This window comes from Staurois parvus, unplaced genomic scaffold, assembly GCF_062004578.1.
Source record: "Staurois parvus isolate SC_StPar_1 unplaced genomic scaffold, SC_StPar_1.0 ptg003089l, whole genome shotgun sequence".
NCBI classification, from domain to species: Eukaryota; Metazoa; Chordata; class Amphibia; order Anura; family Ranidae; genus Staurois; species Staurois parvus.
In genome coordinates, this window is record NW_028320885.1 from 14,009 (window position 1) to 35,535 (window position 21,527).

General features: G+C 52.6%; 1 protein-coding gene across 1 annotated transcript in view; it reads left to right on the top strand.

The window, feature by feature from the left end:
• Positions 1 to 5,318: 5,318 nt before the first annotated feature.
• Positions 5,319 to 21,527, top strand: part of LOC149428616 (arylacetamide deacetylase-like 4) — a 28,437-nt gene continuing 12,228 nt past the window's right edge. The window contains exons 1-3 of the mRNA XM_089667197.1: positions 5,319 to 5,785; positions 11,098 to 11,323; positions 14,761 to 14,824. Of these exons, the coding sequence (XP_089523323.1) occupies positions 5,609 to 5,785; positions 11,098 to 11,323; positions 14,761 to 14,824 (467 nt within the window). The 5' untranslated portion in view covers positions 5,319 to 5,608. The remainder of the gene's footprint in view (positions 5,786 to 11,097; positions 11,324 to 14,760; positions 14,825 to 21,527) is intronic.

Below are 21,527 nucleotides of genomic sequence, written 5' to 3' on the forward strand. Positions count from 1 at the left end.
GGGGCCACATCTCTGAGACCCCTGCCCAACTCACAACCCAACACAACCCAGCAAAACCCAACAAAACCCAACACAACCCAACAAAACCCAAGACAACCCAACAAGACCCAACACAACCCAACACAACCCAACACGACCCAACACAACCCATCAAGACCCAACACAACCCAACAAGACCCAACACAACCCAACACAACCGAAACAAGACCCAACACAACCCAAGACCCAACACAACCCAACACAACCCAACAAGACCCAACACAACCCAACAAGACCCAACACAACCCAACAAGACCCAACAAGACCCAACACAACCCAACAAGACCCAACACAACCCAACACGACCCAACACAACCCAACACAACCCGCACACAGTTCATAAATCCAACAAGAAGAAGACATCAATCCCAAATATATCTGGGATGGGGAGTATCATAGCGAACATATCGAGGTCGTCCACGGCTCACACACGGCAGTCTGCCAATCCAAGGACTTTGTCTACCTTCTCCGCCTCCATGTCTCACTGTTGCTGCTTCTCTTTGTTACTTTGTAACATCTTTGCGGGGGAGGGGGGTGTAAATATTTTATTTGCCCCATTTTACCGTTTTCTTTATTAACCCGTTCCTGACCGCGCTATAGCCAAAAGACTCCTACAGTGCAGTCAGCTAGTCCATGGACGTCCTCCCAGAACAACACCCCCCGCGCACCCCCTGGGGCACGCACCATGGACGGTCTATGATCATGTGTCCACCTAAAGGGCCAATCAGAGCCACCTTTTACCATGTGACCAACTGTGTCCAATCACAGTATAAATAAGAAATGCCGGTTATCGGCAATCCTCTCCTCACATTGACAATGCATGAGGAGAACTGGAAGGCGGCATGTCTCGGGGACATCTGCGCTGATCATCAGTGCCCATCTGTGCCCTATCAGTGCTGACTATCAGTGCCCCATCAGTGCTCATCTGTGCCCCATCAGTGCTGACTATCAGTGCCCCATCAGTGCCCATCTGTGCTGGCTATCAGTGCTCATCTGTGCTGGCTATCAGTGCCCATCTGTGCTGGCTATCGGTGCCCATCTGTGCTGGCTATCGGTGCCCATCTGTGCTGGCTATCGGTGCCCATCTGTGCTGGCTATCGGTGCCCATCTGTGCTGGCTATCGGTGCCCATCTGTGCTGGCTATCGGTGTCCATCTGTGCTGCCTATCGGTGCTCATCTGTGCTGGCTATCAGTGCTCATCTGTGCTGGCTATCAGTGCTCATCTGTGCTGGCTATCGGTGTCCATCTGTGCTGCCTATCGGTGCTCATCTGTGCTGGCTATCAGTGCTCATCTGTGCTGGCTATCGGTGTCCATCTGTGCTGGCTATCGGTGTCCATCTGTGCTGGCTATCGGTGTCCATCTGTGCTGGCTATCAGTGCTCATCTGTGCTGGCTATCGGTGCCCATCAGTGCTGGCTATCAGTGCTCATCAGTGCTGCTTATCATTGCAGCCTCATCAGTGCCCATCAGTGAAAAAGAAAAATCACCTATTTACAAAACTTTATAGCAGAAACTAAGAAAAACCTTTTTTTCCCAAAAAATTTTTGGTCTTTTTTTGCTTGTTTATCAAAAATTAACCCCCCTCCCCCCCAGGTGGGGAATAAATGCCTCCAAAAGAAAGCTCTATTTGTCCCAAACAAATGATAAACATTTCATCTGAGTACATTGTTGCATGACCGCGCAATTGTCAAAGTGCAACAGTGCTGAAAGCTGAACATTGGTCTGGGCAGGAGGGGGTGACAGCGCTCAGTAGGTGAGGGGTAAATTATATTTTGAGAAGTGCGAAAACTGTCTCTAATGCACACTAAGACCCCTCCCACACTGACGGTCCAATCCCATCTGCCATTTTGTTTTTCAGGCAGACCCAATCAGACCACCCATAACTCATGGGGTGGCGGGTGTCAGCAGACATCCAATCCTGTCTGCTAAAAACAGACGGATGGAGATCCTTTCCTCATCCATCTGGCGGATCGGATGACAGCCGGGTGGAAGTGGACAGGTGGCCCGTTTCCATCCAACCGCCTCATGGAGTACAGCGGGATGTTCCCGTGTCTGCTCTGCATCAGCAGAGAGATCCCCCGCTAGGCAAGTGGATCTGCTGACAGGTCCACCATGTCTGAAAGAGGTCTAAAACAATCCCTGCCTCTGGAAGGGCACTGCTGTAGTATAATCCCCCCGAATATTCCTGTCTTGGTGACAGCGAGTGTTTATCCTCCGAATACTCCTGTCTGGGTGACAGCGAGTGTTCACCCTCCGAATATTCCTGTCTGGGTGACAACGAGTGTTCACCCTCCGAATATTCCTGTCTGGGTGACAGCGAGTGTTTATCCTCCGAATACTCCTGTCTTGGTGACAGCGAGTGTTTATCCTCCGAATATTCCTGTCTGAGTGACAGCGAGTGTTCACCCTCCGAATATTCCTGTCTGGGTGACAGCGAGTGTTTATCCTCCAAATATTCCTGTCTGGGTGACAGCGAGTGTTCACCCTCCGAATATTCCTAATATTCCTGTCTTGGTGACAGCGAGTGTTTATCCTCCGAATACTCCTGTCTGAGTGACATCGAGTGTTCACCCTCCGAATATTCCTGTCTGGGTGACAGCGAGTGTTCATCCTCCAAATATTCCTGTCTGAGTGACAGCGAGTGTTCACCCCCTGAATATTCCTGTCTGGGTGACAGCGAGTGTTTATCCTCCGAATATTCCTGTCTGGGTGACAGCGAGTGTTTATCCTCCAAATATTCCTGTCTGGGTGACAGCGAGTGTTCACCCTCCAAATATTCCTGTCTTGGTGACAGCGACTGTTCACCCTCCAAATATTCCTGTCTTGGTGACAGCGACTGTTCACCCTCCAAATATTCCTGTCTGGGTGACAGCGAGTGTTTATCCTCCGAATATTCCTGTCTGGGTGACAGCGAGTGTTCACCCTCCAAATATTCCTGTCTGGGTGACAGCGAGTGTTCATCCTCCGAATATTCCTGTCTGAGTGACATCGAGTGTTCACCCTCCAAATATTCCTGTCTGGGTGACAGCGAGTGTTTATCCTCCAAATATTCCTGTCTGGGTGACAGCGAGTGTTCACCGTCCGAATATTCCTGTCTGGGTGACAGCGAGTGTTCATCCTCCGAATATTCCTGTCTGAGTGACAGCGAGTGTTTATCCTCCGAATATTCCTGTCTTGGTGACAGCGAGTGTTTATCCTCCGAATATTCCTGTCTTGGTGACAGCGAGTGTTTATCCTCCGAATATGCCTGTCTGGGTGACAGCGAGTGTTTATCCTCCGAATATTCCTGTCTTGGTGACAGCGAGTGTTTATCCTCCGAATATTCCTGTCTGGGTGATATCGAGTGTTCACCCTCCAAATATTCCTGTCTGGGTGACAGCGAGTGTTTATCCTCCAAATATTCCTGTCTGGGTGACAGCGAGTGTTCACCGTCCGAATATTCCTGTCTGGGTGACAGCGAGTGTTCATCCTCCGAATATTCCTGTCTGAGTGACAGCGAGTGTTTATCCTCCGAATATTCCTGTCTTGGTGACAGCGAGTGTTTATCCTCCGAATATTCCTGTCTTGGTGACAGCGAGTGTTTATCCTCCGAATATTCCTGTCTGGGTGACAGCGAGTGTTCACCCTCCGAATATTCCTGTCTTGGTGACAGCGAGTGTTCACCCTCCGAATATTCCTGTCTTGGTGACAGCGAGTGTTCACCCTCCGAATATTCCTGTCTTGGTGACAGCGAGTGTTTATCCTCCGAATATTCCTGTCTGGGTGACAGCGAGTGTTCATCCTCCGAATATTCCTGTCTTGGTGACAGCGAGTGTTCACCCTCCGAATATTCCTGTCTGAGTGACAGCGAGTGTTCATCCTCCGAATATTCCTGTCTTGGTGACAGCGAGTGTTCACCCTCCGAATATTCCTGTCTGAGTGACAGCGAGTGTTCATCCTCCAAATATTCCTGTCTGGGTGACAGCGAGTGTTCACCCTCCAAATATTCCTGTCTGGGTGACAGCGAGTGTTCAGACCGTTATTTCCCACAATTAGAATCGCTAATCTTGTGAAAGTTTCTGACTCAGTAAAAGTCGGTGGTGTCATATGAAGGGTTAATTGCGTAGTTACCTAAACCCAGTGACAACTGCTGTCAGTCTGCTGACACCAACATTGTGGTCCTGCAAGCTGGAAAATCTTTGTGACGGGTACAGCTGAGAGTGCCATTGCTGTGTAAGTGAGGAGGGTGGACTTCATGCAAATACAACCTGCATAGCCACACCCACTCCACCGGACCGACACCCACCCATGTAGGCATTGTGACATCTGTATAACTCCTCCCAAGGGCTGGCCCACTGCTTCCTCTCCCTCATCCTCGCCCTTGTCCTCTCTTCCTCACCCTCATCCTCTCTTCCTCTCCCTCGTCCTCTCCCTCATCCTCTCTTCCTCTCCCTCGTCCTCTCCCTCATCCTTGTCTTCTCTTCCTCTACCTCTCCCTTGTCCTTTCTTCCTCCCCTCATCCTTGTCCTCTCTTCCTCTCCCTCGTCCTCTCCCTCATCCTTGTCTTCTCTTCCTCTACCTCTCCCTTGTCCTTTCTTCCTCCCCTCATCCTTGTCCTCTCTTCCTCGCCCTCGTCCCCTCTTCCCTCTTCCTCTCCCTTGTCCTCGCCATTGCACTCTCTTCCTCTCCCTCGTCCTCGCCCTTGTCCTCTCTGCCTCGCCCTCATCCTCACCCTTGTCCTCTCTTCCTCGCCCTTGTCCTCTTTTCCTAGCCCTCTCCCTCATCCTCACCATTGTACTCTCTTCCTCTCCCTCATCCTCGCCCTTGTCCTCTCTTCCTCTCCTTCATCCTCCCCTTGTACTCTCTTCCTCGCCCTCATCCTCTCCTTTGTCCTCTCTTCTCCCTTGTCCTATCTTCCTCTCCATCATCCTTTCCCTTGTCCTCTCTTCCTCTCCCTCATCCTCTCTTCCTCTCCCTCATCCTCTCTTCCTCTCCCTCATCCTCTCTCTTGTCCTCTCTTCCTCTCCCTCATCCTCTCTCTTGTCCTCTCTTCCTCTCCCTTGTCCTCTCTCTCCCTCATCCTCTCTCTTGTCCAATCTTCCTCTCCATCATCCTTTCCCTTGTCCTCTCCTCCTCTCTCTTGTCTCCTCTTCCTCTCCCTCGTCCTTACTTCCTCTCCCTTGTCCTCTCTTCCTCTCCATCATCCTCTCCCTTGTCCTCTCTTCCTCTCCATCATCCTTTCCCTTGTCCTCTCTTCCTCTCCCTTGTCCTCTCCTCTCCCTTGTCCAATCCTCCTCTCCATCATCCTTTCCCTTGTCTCCTCTTCCTCTCCCTCTTCCTTACTTCCTCTCCCTTGTCTCCTCTTCCTCTCCCTCTTCCTTACTTCCTTTCCCTTGTCTCCTCTTCCTCTCCCTCTTCCTTACTTCCTCTCCCTTGTCTTTTCTTCCTCTCCCTCGCTCTCTCTGCCCCTCCTCCTCCTCTCTGCCTCTCCCTCCTGTTGCTGCAATCTCTCCTTCATCTCCAGGAGTTGAACATTCACCAGGAAGTGGTCAGAAGTCAGTTGAAAGTCGTCAGTGCTGGAGCTGGGATCATGGACTTCACCTTCTTCCTCCTGGTGTCCCTCTCCATAAGTATCATTGCATTATGTATTCTCTTAGTGATCGGTGTCATTTATTTTGAATATACCAACTCAGAGATTCCCCCCGGAGTGGCGGACCCCGGAAAGCTCCATACCATACATTGCATCTTGGTTGGCATTGCTGTGCTGGTAAGTACACCTTGTATTTCAGCCTTGCTTTGTATCATCTGTTGTGTGACTACAAGTTCCAGCATGTCCTTTCAGCGAGAGCAGTGCAGTGCCAGGATCCGGCGTCTGGTGGAATGCTCATTTCTGTACCCTAAACTGCTGATCCCTGACCTTCATCTGACCATTATGGGGGCCACACAGTCATCTTCAGACAATTGTACCACCTTTGGGCAGATATTCAGAAATGATCTAATAGAGATGAAAGCCAACGAACACGAAGGCGACCGCGTCGGGGAGATTGACTTCAACGTGCATCCAGGGCGTCCAGCTCCGGAGTGTCCAATCCCGGCATTTTCATGTGCCAGGCACAGGTGCAACTTCCAGCCCCACTGCCTATGATGGGCTGCAATACACTGTGCCTGGCCAGGGCTGAATGGTATTGGCATTTAGGGGTCCTGGGCTTTAGGGACATATTCCCCGGACACAGAATACCGGCATTACCGAACACACACAGGGCCAAACCAGAGGGCCACTCAGGACAATGTTCAGCCCTATATATCTGCAGCGTATTTCAGCCTGTTATAGACTTTAGCAGGCAGCGGGTTGGACGCGGCCTCCAGGACGCACTCAGATGCCAGGACCGGACGCACAGGAGCTAGGTGCCCCCCAGTATGCTCTGCCCTAATACTTTCACAGGTGGCTGAAAATTGCTCTATGTGTGGCCATCAGCGGGCCAAGCTTTGCATTTGTCCCGGCTTCACACTTTCAGGGTGATCAATGCATGCATGATGACGTGCGTTACATCACTTACTAATGTGCGTTGTCCTAAGGCAGCCCATTCCAAATGCCCCCAAACATGGCCAGAACTGCCCCTGACCCCTTGTTCAGTGTTGCTTCGCTGTGCTTAGCCTTCAAATTGAACTAAAGGAAAAACATTTATTTTGGTTCTGGATGGAGTGCAGAGGGACTACATCCCCTGTCAGGTTTTCTGCGCCCCATTATGGGATTCACCCCCTATTTGTCCTGTTTACTGTTATCACAAGAGGGGAAAGAAAATCCCAAATGTTGGGTTGTTCCCAGAACAGGAATAGAGGGGAAATCTTCCAATGGGGACCAATGGTGGCAACCAGGGATTTGGTGGGATTTCCTTTCACTTCCTGTTGTGTTTTTGGGACAAGAAGTGAAATCTCCCCAATGGGACACCTGACAGAGACTTTAACCCTCCCCCACTCCATCCAAGATGAAGAAAAATGCCTTTAGTTGTACTTTAGATGTTTCTGGGTGCCATTTAAGATGAATGTGCTTAGCGTGGTGTGTCCTCTGAAAAGTGATCCACCGTGGATTGGGTGACATGGGCTGCTGACTGTCACAAACTTCATCTGGTGGAGAACCGTCCAGGTCTGTGCGGTTTATATGGTAATGACCGGAGAATGTTCATGAAAGTCAAAGTCACTGCTTTATAAATAGACCCCAAATAACTTCCCCCTCCCCCCCAAAAAAAAAGAGAAAAAAAAAAGAAGAGAAAAAAACAGAAAATCTCCACACCAACAAATGAAAATGATGTATGAGGTGCGCTGAGATCCAGAGATGACTTTTAATTGCAATGTTTGTATTAGATTTTAATAGGGAATTCAAGAATTTGTTTAGTTACAAAATATTTTGGGGTCTTCCCCACCTGCCACAGATCCACAAATGGTTAAACATTGGACCAATCATATAATTCTGCTGTATCCATGACATCCGTGACCTGAATATTCTGCAGCCTAAAACAAGTTCCACCAGAAATCAAACTGGAAGAACCAGATGAGACGATACCAATCTGATGAACTTCCTTTGTTGGTGTCACCCGCGTCTCATTGACTTGTATTACATCTGGTGGATCTGGTACTGGTTTCTGTGTCTGAAATCTAAGCCAACAGGTCCATCAGATCTGATCACCGAGCTTCTATCTTTGTCCAGTTCCAGCCAAAACCTTTACAAATGCCATTGGCAGTCAACGGTGCTTTTTTTCCCATCCAGAGATCGTCCAGCTTTCTAGGAAATGTCCTTGTAGACAGGCCGACCCTTCCATCTCCTATGTAGAACAGCGTGGGATCAAAGTACGAAGCACATGTCTCAGGGGGTGAGGCTCCAGACAGGTACTCATGGCTCACATAGAGCGTTGTGTTTAATGTTCCCAACTGTGTTGAAGGGTGCTTCTTCAAAGTGCAAGGTCTACTTATCTCATAGACCCCTCAATGTAAAGAATCCCAAATAAAACATTAGTACAAAAAAAAGTGTAAACATTTCTCACTTTTCTTGGAGCTTGCCTAGGCAGGAGTAAAGTCACTGGACCTTCTCCTGGGAAAGCCGAAGAGCCCAAATCTCATGAAATGTTTTCCTGTGCCGTGCTACAGAACTTTCCTGGGCTTTGGGCTCCTTAGCTTCCCAGAAACCCGGGATAAGAGGTACCCTGAAATCCTGAGATTATTTTTGAATTGCAGTTGTTTTTTATTAGGTTTTACTGGGAAATTCAAGCATTTGTTTAGTTAGAAAAGGTTTTGCACCTGAGAAATCTAACCGGAAAAGCCAGATGAGACAATTCCAATCTGTAATGCGCTTCCGTTGTTGGTGTTCTTGCCCAAGTCTCATTGACTTCTATTATGTCTGGTGGATCTGGTAGTGGTTTCTGAAATCTGGTACAACTGGTCCATCAGGTCTGATCACCGAGCTTCTATCTTTGTATGAAGTCCACTTCCAGCCAAAACAAATGCCATTGGCAAACAAAGGTGCTTTTGATCCCATGCATGGATCTTCCAGCTTTCTAGAAAATGTCCTTAGAAACAGGCCGACCCTTCCATCTCCTATGTAGAAAGGTGTGGGATCAAAGTACCAAGTCCATGTCTCAAGGGGTGATGGGTACTGTTACTAGGGCCAACACTCACACTGTGTTTAATGTTCCCAGTTTTGTTGAAGGGATCTTCTTCAAAATTCAAAGTCTACGTATCTCATAGACCCTCCATGTAAAGAATCCCAACTAAAAAAGTAAACATTTCTCCCCTTCCTTGAAGCTCACCTAGGCAGGGGTGAGGTCACTGGGCCTATTCCTGGGAAAGCTGAGCAGCCAAATCTCATGAAAAGCATCTCCTGTGCTGTGTAGAGTGACTTCTCCTGAGATTTGGGCTCCTCAGCATTCTTAGAATCCAGGGATACAACCCAGTGATGTCACCCAATCCAATAGGAAATGGTTGGGAGTTGGAGTAACACTTCTAATGTTTCTTCCAGTGATGGAATTGTGATTTATCACATGAGGGTTGGGGGTTCAGGAGATAAGCGGAGCTCACAGTTTGATGGCTTTAGATGTAAGGTCTGTTTTATGAGGATACATTCTTGGCTGCACCCCCTTAGGTGGCCAATGACATATGTGATATTATACAGGATTTATATAGCGCCGACAGTTTGCGCAGCGCTGTACAATATAAAGGGAGGCCGTACAGTTACCATACAATAAACAAGAGGGCTCTGCTCATAAGAGCTTACAATTTAATAGGGTGGGGCGAGTGGTATCAACCATGCTGACGGCAGCACCCGGGGGGGGGGGGCATCAGATAAAACCATTCCTCTACAATCAGAAAATATATCATCCTTCCAATTGGTCCAAGTTAACCCCTAAGAGACAAAGAGGGGGAGGGGAGAGGGGGTGGCCACTTATAGACCCTGGAGGGTGGTGGCCTGTGCATGTAGATTGCAGAATTGCCTGGAGCAGGACCAGGACAAGGGGTGGGAAGGAGGGAAGCCACCCAGGGCTCAGTGGTGGTGGGGAAGGGTACCATCCCCTCTCAGCAATCAAGCTCCAGATCAGTGGCTAGATACTAGCAGACCACAGCTATTGCTATCATGCTGTGCTCCACCATGCCCGCTCTGCCCCCTATCCTCCCACAGCTGGCACAAGAAACACACCATGCATGCGCAGCTTCCTGCTAGCTGCTTGGAAAGCCAGCGATCGGCCATGAATGTGCAGTGCACCCTAATGCCAACCATAGGCAGCTGTAGCAAGGGGGCAGAGAATGGGGGCAGGGTGGTACACCCATTCTATGGCATGCATTAGGAGAAGGGGAGGGGTGCACTTCCACATCCTGACCTGGGGTGCTGAATGATCCTGTCCAGGTACTGGGCTGGAGGGTCAACTAAAGGAGATATTCTGGTGGCCTAAGACTGGAGAAGAGAGGTGACCCCTGACAATGGTTGGACAGGAGGGGTTGGGGGATCCCCATCATATCATGAGTCTGATCCATCCTCAAGGCACAATCACTGTGCAGCATTACTAAGTGTAGGTACAAGTATTCAGGACACAGTTTTTGGGGCGTCTTCCCCTTCTTCTAGGTCCAATCATCACCGAGACCCAAAATGAACTCAAACTAAAAAGTGTCATGGCCAGAACACAACTGCACTAATCCGGCTCCAATCACCTCCATCGTCCCAGAGTGCAGTCTGAGGGCATTTATCATGATACACGCCAAGCCACCTATGACCTGAAGTCTGGATGGAGAGTCTTCCCCAGGGAAGAATGCCTGACCACACCTCGTCACATGCCTGATGAAGGGGTTCTGCGAGATGACAAAACGTTGCTCCTGCTGGAACTATGTGATTGCTTATTGAAGTCTTTGGACCCATATTGGAGAACTTTGGTGTTCTGGTGGCATTTCGCCCTTGTGATTCCTCTCGGTTCCAGCCGATGGTCACTGCAGCCCCCACCTACACTTATGGTGTGATTCCTCTCGGTTCCAGCCGATGGTCACTGCAGCCCCCACCTACACATATGGTGTGATTCCTCTCGGTTCCAGCCGATGGTCACTGCAGCCCCCACCTACACATATGGTGTGATTCCTCTCGGTTCCAGCCGATGGTCACTGCAGCCCCCACCTACACATATGGTGTGATTCCTCTCGGTTCCAGCCGATGGTCACTGCAGCCCCCACCTACACATATGGTGTGATTCCTCTCGGTTCCAGCCGATGGTCACTGCAGCCCCCACCTACACTTATGGTGTGATTCCTCTCGGTTCCAGCCGATGGTCACTGCAGCCCCCACCTACACATATGGTGTGATTCCTCTCGGTTCCAGCCGATGGTCACTGCAGCCCCCACCTACACATATGGTGTGATTCCTCTCGGTTCCAGCCGATGGTCACTGCAGCCCCCACCTACACATATGGTGTGATTCCTCTCGGTTCCAGCCGATGGTCACTGCAGCCCCCACCTACACTTATGGCCACTCTGATGAAGGAACGTGAGCGTTGGGGTTCTGGAATGGTCCAAAACTTCTGTCCTAATATTGAATTCTATCGTCCTCAGGGCAGAATCCTGCAGAACTTGTCCATATGCCACCAGCTGACCTTCACCCGATTCATCCGAGACAAACTAATGGTCCCGAGGTTGGGAGACGACCCGAAACTCTTCATCAAAAATCTGCACTTTGATGGAATCCCAGTGAGAGTGTACCAGCCAAGAGCCCCCTCTGCTGGGGGGAGGAAGGGGGTCATGTTCTTCCATGGCGGGGGATGGATGTTTGGAAGCATTGGTAAGAAAATGTGTAAATTACCTCTGAAAACTGAACTAAAGGCAAAACTTTTTTTCTCATTTTGGATGGAGTGGGGGAGGGTTAGCACCCCTGTCAGGTGTCCCATAGACAAACAGGAAGTGAGAGAAAATCCCTCCACAGACAGCAATACCATCTAACAGGGGGTCTCACCCCTCCCCCCTCCATCCAACACTGACAGGGGGTCTCACCCCTCCCCCCTCCATCCAACACTGACAGGGGGTCTCATCCCTCCCCCCTCCATCCAACACTGACAGGGGGTCTCACCCCTCCCCCTCCATCCAACACTGACAGGGGGTCTCATCCCTCCCCCTCCATCCAACACTGACAGGGGGTCTCACCCCTCCCCCCTCCATCCAACACTAACGGGGTCTCATCCCTCCCCCTCCATCCAACACTGACAGGGGGTCTCACCCCTCCCCCCTCCATCCAACACTAACGGGGTCTCATCCCTCCCCCTCCATCCAACACTGACAGGGGGTCTCACCCCTCCCCCTCCATCCGACACTGACCGGGGGTCTCACCCCCCCCCCTCCATCCAACACTGACAGGGGGTCTCACCCCTCCCCCTCCATCCAACACTGACAGGGGGTCTCATCCCTCCCCCTCCATCCAACACTGACAGGGGGTCTCATCCCTCCCCCTCCATCCAACACTGACAGGGGGTCTCATCCCTCCCCCTCCATCCGACACTGACAGGGGGTCTCATCCCTCCCCCTCCATCCAACACTGACAGGAGGTCTCACCCCTCCCCCTCCATCCGACACTGACAGGGGGTCTCATCCCTCCCCCTCCATCCAACACTGACAGGGGGTCTCACCCCTCCCCCTCCATCCACCACTGACAGGGGATCTCACCCCTCCCCCCTCCATCCAACACTGACAGGGGGTCTCATCCCTCCCCCTCCATCCAACACTGACAGGGGGTCTCATCCCTCCCCCTCCATCCGACACTGACAGGGGGTCTCATCCCTCCCCCTCCATCCGACACTGACAGGGGGTCTCATCCCTCCCCCTTCATCCGACACTGACAGGGGGTCTCATCCCTCCCCCTCCATCCGACACTGACAGGGGGTCTCATCCCTCCCCCTCCATCCGACACTGACAGGAGGTCTCACCCCTCCCCCTCCATCCGACACTGACAGGGGGTCTCACCCCTCCCCCTCCATCCAACACTGACAGGGGGTCTCACCCCTCCCCCCTCCATCCAACACTGACAGGGGGTCTCACCCCTCCATCGAACACTGACAGGGGGTCTCACCCCTCCCCCTCCATCCAACACTGACAGGGGGTCTCCTCCCTCCCCCTCCATCCAACACTGACAGGGGTCTCACCCCTCCATCGAACACTGACAGGGGGTCTCACCCCTCCCCCTCCATCCAACACTGACAGGGGGTCTCACCCCTCCCCCTCCATCCAACACTGACAGGGGGTCTCACCCCTCCCCCTCCATCCAACACTGACAGGGGGTCTCCTCCCTCCCCCTCCATCCAACACTGACAGGGGTCTCACCCCTCCATCGAACACTGACAGGGGGTCTCACCCCTCTCCCTCCATCCAACACTGACAGGGGGTCTCACCCCTCCCCCTCTATCCAACACTGACAGAGGGTCTCACCCCTCCCCCTCTATCCAACACTGACAGGGGGTCTCACCCCTCCCCCTCCATCCAACACTGACAGGGGGTCTCACCCCTCCCCCTCCATCCAACACTGACAGGGGGTCTCATCCCTCCCCCTCCATCCAACACTGACAGGGGGTCTCACGGATATTTAGTATTATAGGATTTTGAATGTACAATAATTTGACCTTTGAATTCATTGATCATTTTTTAATCCTGGAATGGTATGTGACAATCACAGTATTTAACAGAAGCCCCCGGACAGCTCCAGTCTGCAGTGACAGTATGGCTGGGCTCCTGCTTACAGGGTGTGGGAAAGGCTGCGATCCTTGGATGTTCACATGCGATCTGCTGCGAGTGTCCATACAAAGCTAACACCCCAAACGCAATCCGGGTCAGTGTGGCTCCAGAAAGGTGCCTGCTCTTCTTCGGTGCGATCTGAACCCATTCCTTTTATGGACTGATGAGAACTGCACAGGAATGCAAGGTGGCACAGTGGGAACTGAGGCGAGGGACTCCTGTCTGTGTGTAGTCAGGGAAAAGGTTCAGGAACTCCCCCCTTCTAATCACTTCTTGTATCCTCCCCCTACCCACCTCCAAGCAGCATTCCTTGGTTCCACCCACTACCTCCAAGCAGCATTCCTTGGTTCCACCCACTACCCACCTCCAAGCAGCATTCCTTGGTTCCACCCACTACCCACCTCCAAGCAGCGTTCCTTGGTTCCACCCACTACCCACCTCCAAGCAGCGTTCCTTGGTTCCACCCACTACCCACCTCCAAGCAGCATTCCTTGGTTCCACCCACTACCCACCTCCAAGCAGCATTCCTTGGTTCCACCCACTACCCACCTCCAAGCAGCGTTCCTTGGTTCCACCCACTACCCACCTCCAAGCAGCATTCCTTGGTTCTACCCACTACCCACCTCCAAGCAGCGTTCCTTGGTTCTACCCACTACCCACCTCCAAGCAGCATTCCTTGGTTCCACCCACTACCCACCTCCAAGCAGCATTCCTTGGTTCCACCCACTACCCACCTCCAAGCACCATCTCTTGGTTCTACCCACTACCCACCTCCAAGCAGCGTTCCTTGGTTCTACCCACTACCCACCTCCAAGCAGCGTCCCTTGGTTCCTCCCCCTACCCACTTCAAAGCACCATCCCTTGGTTCCACCCCCACCCACCTTGGAGCACCATCCCTTGGTTTCACCTCCTACCCACCTCCGAGCACCATCCCTTGGTTCCACCTCCAAGCACCGTCCCTTGGTTTCACCCCTCTACCCACCACTGAGCACCGTCCCTTGGTTCCACCCATCTACCCACCTCCAAGCACCGTCCCTTGGTTCCACCCCTCTACCCACCACTGAGCACTGTCCCTTGGTTCCACCCCTCTACCCACCTCCAAGCATGGTCCCTTGGTTCCACTCACCTACCCACCTCCAAGCACTGTCCCTTGGTTCCACCCCTCTACCCGCCTCCGAGCACCGTCCCTTGGTTCCACCTCTCCACCCGCCTCCGAGCACTGTCCCTTGGTTCCACCCCTCTACCCACCTCCAAGCACCGTCCCTTGGTTCCACCCCCTAGCCACCTCCAAGCACCGTCCATTGGTTCCACCCCTCTACCCACCTCCAAGCATGGTCCCTTGGTTCCACCCCTCTACCCACCTCCAAGCATGGTCCCTTGGTTCCACTCCCCTACCCACCTCCAAGCACCGTCCCTTGGTTCCACCTGGTGGGGGGAGGGGAGCAGTGCTGGGGTTTATACTGACACTAACATGGGGTTGTATTTCTGTTGGTTTCTCAGATTCCTATGATGGTCTGTGCCGGTACATCTCCAAGGAGGCGGAGTCAGTGGTGGTCTCTGTGGGGTAAGTACAAGTTGGGTGTACAAATCTCGGCCCATACACACCAGGTGATATATACAGAGAGGGAAGGCCAAAGAATGGACTTCATAGGCACTGCAACAATGTTACTTTATTGAGTAGACAGAAATGTGCAGAAGTTCATAAGATCATTTGCAGAGAGTGTGACCCCCCCAGAGGGATGACAGTCTGTGACGTTACAAATCTCGTAGACACATAAAACGTTTATACGTAGCAATATACTGCATCCCGGGAAGGGTGTAAGGAGACATAAATCTGGTGTCGGTGACCAGAGTGACCAAGATATCACTTCTTCAGGAGTTACTACAAAAGAGAAAAGTTGCTGAAAATTTCTACATAACATTCTATTATCTGTGAGACGGGGAAACAACTTTCATTGTTTGAACCCTGATTGAAGTAAATTAAAAACGTTCTGACTGACATTCTGCAGTTTAGCCACAAGATGTCACTGTTTTTCTAACACAGCCTCAGACTGCATAGAGACTTCTATATTCATGAAGGGGTGGGGTTTTTAGACTTGGAGAGTGAACAGGAAAAGGGGAGGAGAGCAGCCATGCTTGAGAGAGAGAAGGGGGGCTGTGTGATCTGAGAATCCGATGCCATCCAGATGTGAGGACAGCCCTCCGTGATCAGAAATTCAGTTGAGTGAAGCTGATGGTGTTCAAGACGCTAACCCTGTTCAAAGAAAGGCAGATTGCTTCCAGGAAGCTGATGAACTAAGCAATCTATATACTGCGAGACCGCATGCTTGTTGGAGAGACAGTTGTTCTGTTCAGAGTCACCAGCGGATGCAAAGCAGACCCGGGTCGGTAAGATCGTGCACGCACCTCATTTCAGTGTTGGCGCCTAGAGACTGAGTCCAGGCCTATAGTTAGTTAGGGTCTCTGTGTCAGGCCACAAGTGTTGTTACTGATCATTGGAAGGACTCCACAACTTAAAGTGACATTTCACATTGGAGAGCTGATAACATCCCACAAACTCACCCCAGACTGGTGTTTTGCTCAGAAGGAATACTCCGGCACGTGCTACAGGACCAGTTATGGGGGGGGGGGGGGATACTGTAGATTGGTGTAAGATTGTAAGCTGTTGTGCTGCACCGCAGGCTAGCCCATACCGGACCCCCATACACTGATTCCTGCTCTGTAGGGTAATAACAGGTAAGGTGTGCCCCCAGTAGGTAAATTACTGCACCTTCTACCTTCATCCATCAGGGGGCGCCGTGCTGTGCAGCACAAGGGTCTCAGCCAGGCGGGGTGGATGTAAATCTATTGTATATTCCAGCATTTGTGGTCATTTATCACATCTAAGTAACATTCTGTTGTGGCAAAAGCTGGTGTTGGGGTTGTTTCCTCGTTGGTGACGTCACTGTATCCTGGGGAGCCCCCCCCCCCGGTACACGGCTTACACATTCACTGTATCCTGGGGAGCCCCCCCCGGTACACGGCTTACACATTCACTGTATCCTGGGGAGCCCACCCCGGTACACGGCTTACACATTCACTGTATCCTGGGGAGCCCCCCCCGGTACACGGCTTACACATTCACTGTATCCTGGGAGCCCCCCCCGGTACACGGCTTACACATTCACTGTATCCTGGGGAGCCCCCCCGGTACACGGCTTACACATTCACTGTATCCTGGGAGCCCACCCCGGTACACGGCTTACACATTCACTGTATCCTGGGGAGCCCCCCCCGGTACACGGCTTACACATTCACTGTATCCTGGGGAGCCCCCCCCCGGTACACGGCTTACACATTCACTGTATCCTGGGGAGCCCCCCCCGGTACACGGCTTACACATTCACTGTATCCTGGGAGCCCCCCCCCCGGTACACGGCTTACACATTCACTGTATCCTGGGAGCCCCCCCCCCGGTACACGGCTTACACATTCACTGTATCCTGGGAGCCCCCCCCCCCCGGTACACGGCTTACACATTCACTGTATCCTGGGGAGCCCCCCCCGGTACACGGCTTACACATTCACTGTATCCTGGGGAGCCCCCCCGGTACACGGCTTACACATTCACTGTATCCTGGGGAGCCCCCCCCGGTACACGGCTTACACATTCACTGTATCCTGGGGAGCCCCCCCCGGTACACGGCTTACACATTCACTGTATCCTGGGGAGCCATCCCCGGTACACGGCTTACACATTCACTGTATCCTGGGGAGCCCCCCCCGGTACACGGCTTACACATTCACTGTATCCTGGGGAGCCCCCCCGGTACACGGCTTACACATTCACTGTATCCTGGGGAGCCCCCCCCGGTACACGGCTTACACATTCACTGTATCCTGGGGAGCCCCTCCGGTACACGGCTTACACATTCACTGTATCCTGGGGAGCCCCCCCCGGTACACGGCTTACACATTCACTGTATCCTGGGGAGCCCCCCCCGGTACACGGCTTACACATTCACTGTATCCTGGGGAGCCCCCCCCCCGGTACACGGCTTACACATTCACTGTATCCTGGGGAGCCCACCCCCGGTACACGGCTTACACATTCACTGTATCCTGGGAGCCCCCCCCCCGGTACACGGCTTACACATTCACTGTATCCTGGGGAGCCCCCCCCCCCGGTACACGGCTTACACATTCACTGTATCCTGGGGAGCCCACCCCCCGGTACACGGCTTACACATTCACTGTATCCTGGGGAGCCCCCCCCGGTACACGGCTTACACATTCACTGTATCCTGGGGAGCCCCCCCCCCGGTACACGGCTTACACATTCACTGTATCCTGGGGAGCCCCCCCCCCGGTACACGGCTTACACATTCACTGTATCCTGGGGAGCCCACCCCCCGGTACACGGCTTACACATTCACTGTATCCTGGGGAGCCCCCCCCGGTACACGGCTTACACATTCACTGTATCCTGGGGAGCCCACCCCGGTACACGGCTTACACATTCACTGTATCCTGGGGAGCCCCCCCCCCCCGGTACACGGCTTACACATTCACTGTATCCTGGGGAGCCCACCCCGGTACACGGCTTACACATTCACTGTATTCTGGGGAGCCCCCCCCCCCCCGGTACACGGCTTACACATTCACTGTATCCTGGGGAGCCCCCCCCGGTACACGGCCTACATATCTATCATTCAGCATCAAAATATTATGGATATACCTTAATCTACAGGCATCATTGCGGGGGTTGGGGAGGGGGATCGGAGCCCTCACAGCCAGGGCAAGTCGACAGGGGGACCCCAAAAGGACCGGCTGGGCCGCAGGCAGCCCCACAGAGGACTTCCTAACATATGGTTACTGGTGGGACATGGCAGAATCTTGCTAGATGGTAGTAAGGTTCGAAGTGACCTTCCCACAATCGGGGGTACAGTGATGTCATCAGACAGTGATGTCATCGGTTCCGGCCCGATAAGGCCACATAGAGAAGCATTCAATCGTATGAACTATGTAGGGGAAGGATAGTCATATCACCAGTTCTGGTCCAGAGAACGTGCCTCAAGCTTTGATGAACAATAATTCTAGTATGTGGAGAGGTCCCCAGGAAAGCCATCAGGTGGCGTGGACAAGGAATGTGTCCTCATTATAATGTCAGGAAATAATATGGGTGACGTTTGAGTATACAGGGGCGAGGATATAGCAAACTATACACCAACCTTCCAATATGGAAGACGAGCGAGCCGCATGGAGCAGAGATCGTCAGTATTACTGGAATGATAGAGTCTTCCATTACGATCCCATCTGTAATAAAACCATCAAGGAGGTTCCATATTATCCACAGCTACGGCCCAGGCCACAAAATTGCCGTAAGTGACTACAGTCAGAAGAACTGAACTATACCTGAGCCATTGGACTGAGTACACCATCGGACATTGGCCCCGGGACCACCAATAAGTGGAGCTCGCATCGTCGGACATTGGCCCCGGGACCACCAATAAGTGGAGCTCACATCGTCGGACATTGGTCCCGAGACCACCAATAAGTGGAGCTCGCATCGTCGGACATTGGTCCCGAGACCACCAATAAGTGGAGCTCGCATCGTCGGACGTTGGTCCCGAGACCATCAATAAGTGGAGCTCACATCGTCGGACATTGGTCCCGAGACCACCAATAAGTGGAGCTCACATCGTCGGACATTGGTCCCGAGACCACCAATAAGTGGAGCTCACATCGTCGGACGTTGGTCCCGAGACCATCAATAAGTGGAGCTCACATCGTCGGACATTGGTCCCGGGACCACCAATAATTGGAGCTCACATCGTCGGACATTGGTCCCGAGACCACCAATAAGTGGAGCTCACATCGTCGGACATTGGTCCCGGGACCACCAATAATTGGAGCTCACATCGTCGGACATTGGTCCCGGGACCACCAATAAGTGGAGCTCACATCGTCGGACATTGGTCCCGAGACCACCAATAAGTGGAGCTCACATCGTCGGACATTGGTCCCGGGACCACCAATAAGTGGAGCTCACATCGTTGGACATTGGTCCCGAGACCACCAATAAGTGGAGCTCACATCGTCGGACATTGGTCCCGGGACCACCAATAAGTGGAGCTCACATCGTCGGACGTTGGTCCCGAGACCATCAATAAGTGGAGCTCACATCGTTGGACATTGGTCCCGGGACCACCAATAATTGGAGCTCACTTTGTCGGACATTGGTCCCGAGACCACCAATAAGTGGAGCTCACATCGTCGGACATTGGTCCCGAGACCACCAATAAGTGGAGCTCACATCGTCGGACATTGGTCCCGAGACCACCAATAAGTGGAGCTCACATCGTCGGACATTGGTCCCGGGACCACCAATAATTGGAGCTCACATCGTTGGACATTGGTCCCGGGACCACCAATAATTGGAGCTCACTTTGTCGGACATTGGTCCCGGGACCACCAATAAGTGGAGCTCGCATCGTCGGACATTGGTCCCGGGACCACCAATAATTGGAGCTCACATCGTCGGACATTGGTCCCGGGACCACCAATAATTGGAGCTCACTTTGTCGGACATTGGTCCCGAGACCACCAATAAGTGGAGCTCACATCGTCGGACATTGGTCCCGGGACCACCAATAAGTGGAGCACACATCGTCGGACATTGGTCCCGGGACCACCAATAATTGGAGCTCCCATTGTCGGACATTGGTCCCGAGACCACCAATAAGTGGAGCTCACATCGTCGGACATTGGTCCCGAGACCACCAATAAGTGGAGCTCACATCGTCGGACATTGGTCCCGGGACCACCAATAATTGGAGCTCACTTTGTCGGACATTGGTCCCGAGACCACCAATAAGTGGAGCTCACATCGTCGGACATTGGTCCCGAGACCACCAATAAGTGGAGCTCACATCGTCGGACATTGGTCCCGAGACCACCAATAAGTGGAGCTCACATCGTCGGACATTGGTCCCGAGACCACCAATAAGTGGAGCTCACATCGTCGGACATTGGTCCCGAGACCACCAATAAGTGGAGCTCACATCGTCGGACATTGGTCCCGAGACCACCAATAAGTGGAGCTCACATCGTCGGACATTGGTCCCGGGACCACCAATAAGTGGAGCTCACATCGTCGGACATTGGTCCCGGGACCACCAATAAGTGGAGCTCACATCGTCGGACATTGGTCCCGGGACCACCAATAATTGGAGCTCACATCGTTGGACATTGGTCCCGGGACCACCAATAAGTGGAGCTCACATCGTCGGACATTGGTCCCGAGACCACCAATAAGTGGAGCTCACATCGTCGGACATTGGTCCCGAGACCACCAATAAGTGGAGCTCACATCGTCGGACATTGGTCCCGAGACCACCAATAAGTGGAGCTCACATCGTCGGACATTGGTCCCGAGACCACCAATAAGTGGAGCTCACATCGTCGGACATTGGTCCCGAGACCACCAATAAGTGGAGCTCACATCGTCGGAAGTTGGTCCCGAGACAACCAATATGGCCCTCCAGGTGTTGAGGAATTGCAAGTCCCATGAGGCTTTGCAAGACTCTGACAGCCACAGGCAAGACTCCCAGAGGCAGAGGCATGATGGGACTTGTAGTACTTCAACAGCTGGAGGGCCGTAGTTTGGAGACCCCTAGTGGATGATTGTCTTCATTAGGACGTGGCACTTGGCAGCTCTGATTACATCCCCACAGTTGTCGCTCTGCGTTGGATATTGGCCACACACACACCAGGTGACAGTCGGCTACAATGAAGAATTTTGACAGACAGAACTAACTGCATCGCCATGGGGATTCCGGGGGGGAGGGGCTATCACAGAGGAAACATGAACACCTAGGAAATGGTATAATAATGGAATTAAAGCCTGACTGAATTCGGAGATATTTTGCTATAAAATGCTATAAAATATTTTTTCTTGAAAATGCAGCTCCCTCCTCTCACCCTGCAGTGCCCTGTGCTGGCAGAGCTCAGCGACAGCCACACCCCTCATCACATGTCCTCACATAGACTAGTATTGAAGAGGAGGTGATGGGGCGTGCCTGACCAGAGGGGTGTGCCTAACCAGAGGGGTGTGTCTGACCAGAGAGGGCATGTCTGACCAGAAGGGGTGTGTCTGACCAGAGGGGGCGTGTCTGACTAGAAGGGGTGTGTGACCAGAGGGGGTGTGGCTGACTAGAGGGGCTGTGTCTCACCAGAGGGGGCATGTCTCAATGTCTCACCAGAGGGGAATGTCTGACCAGAGAGAG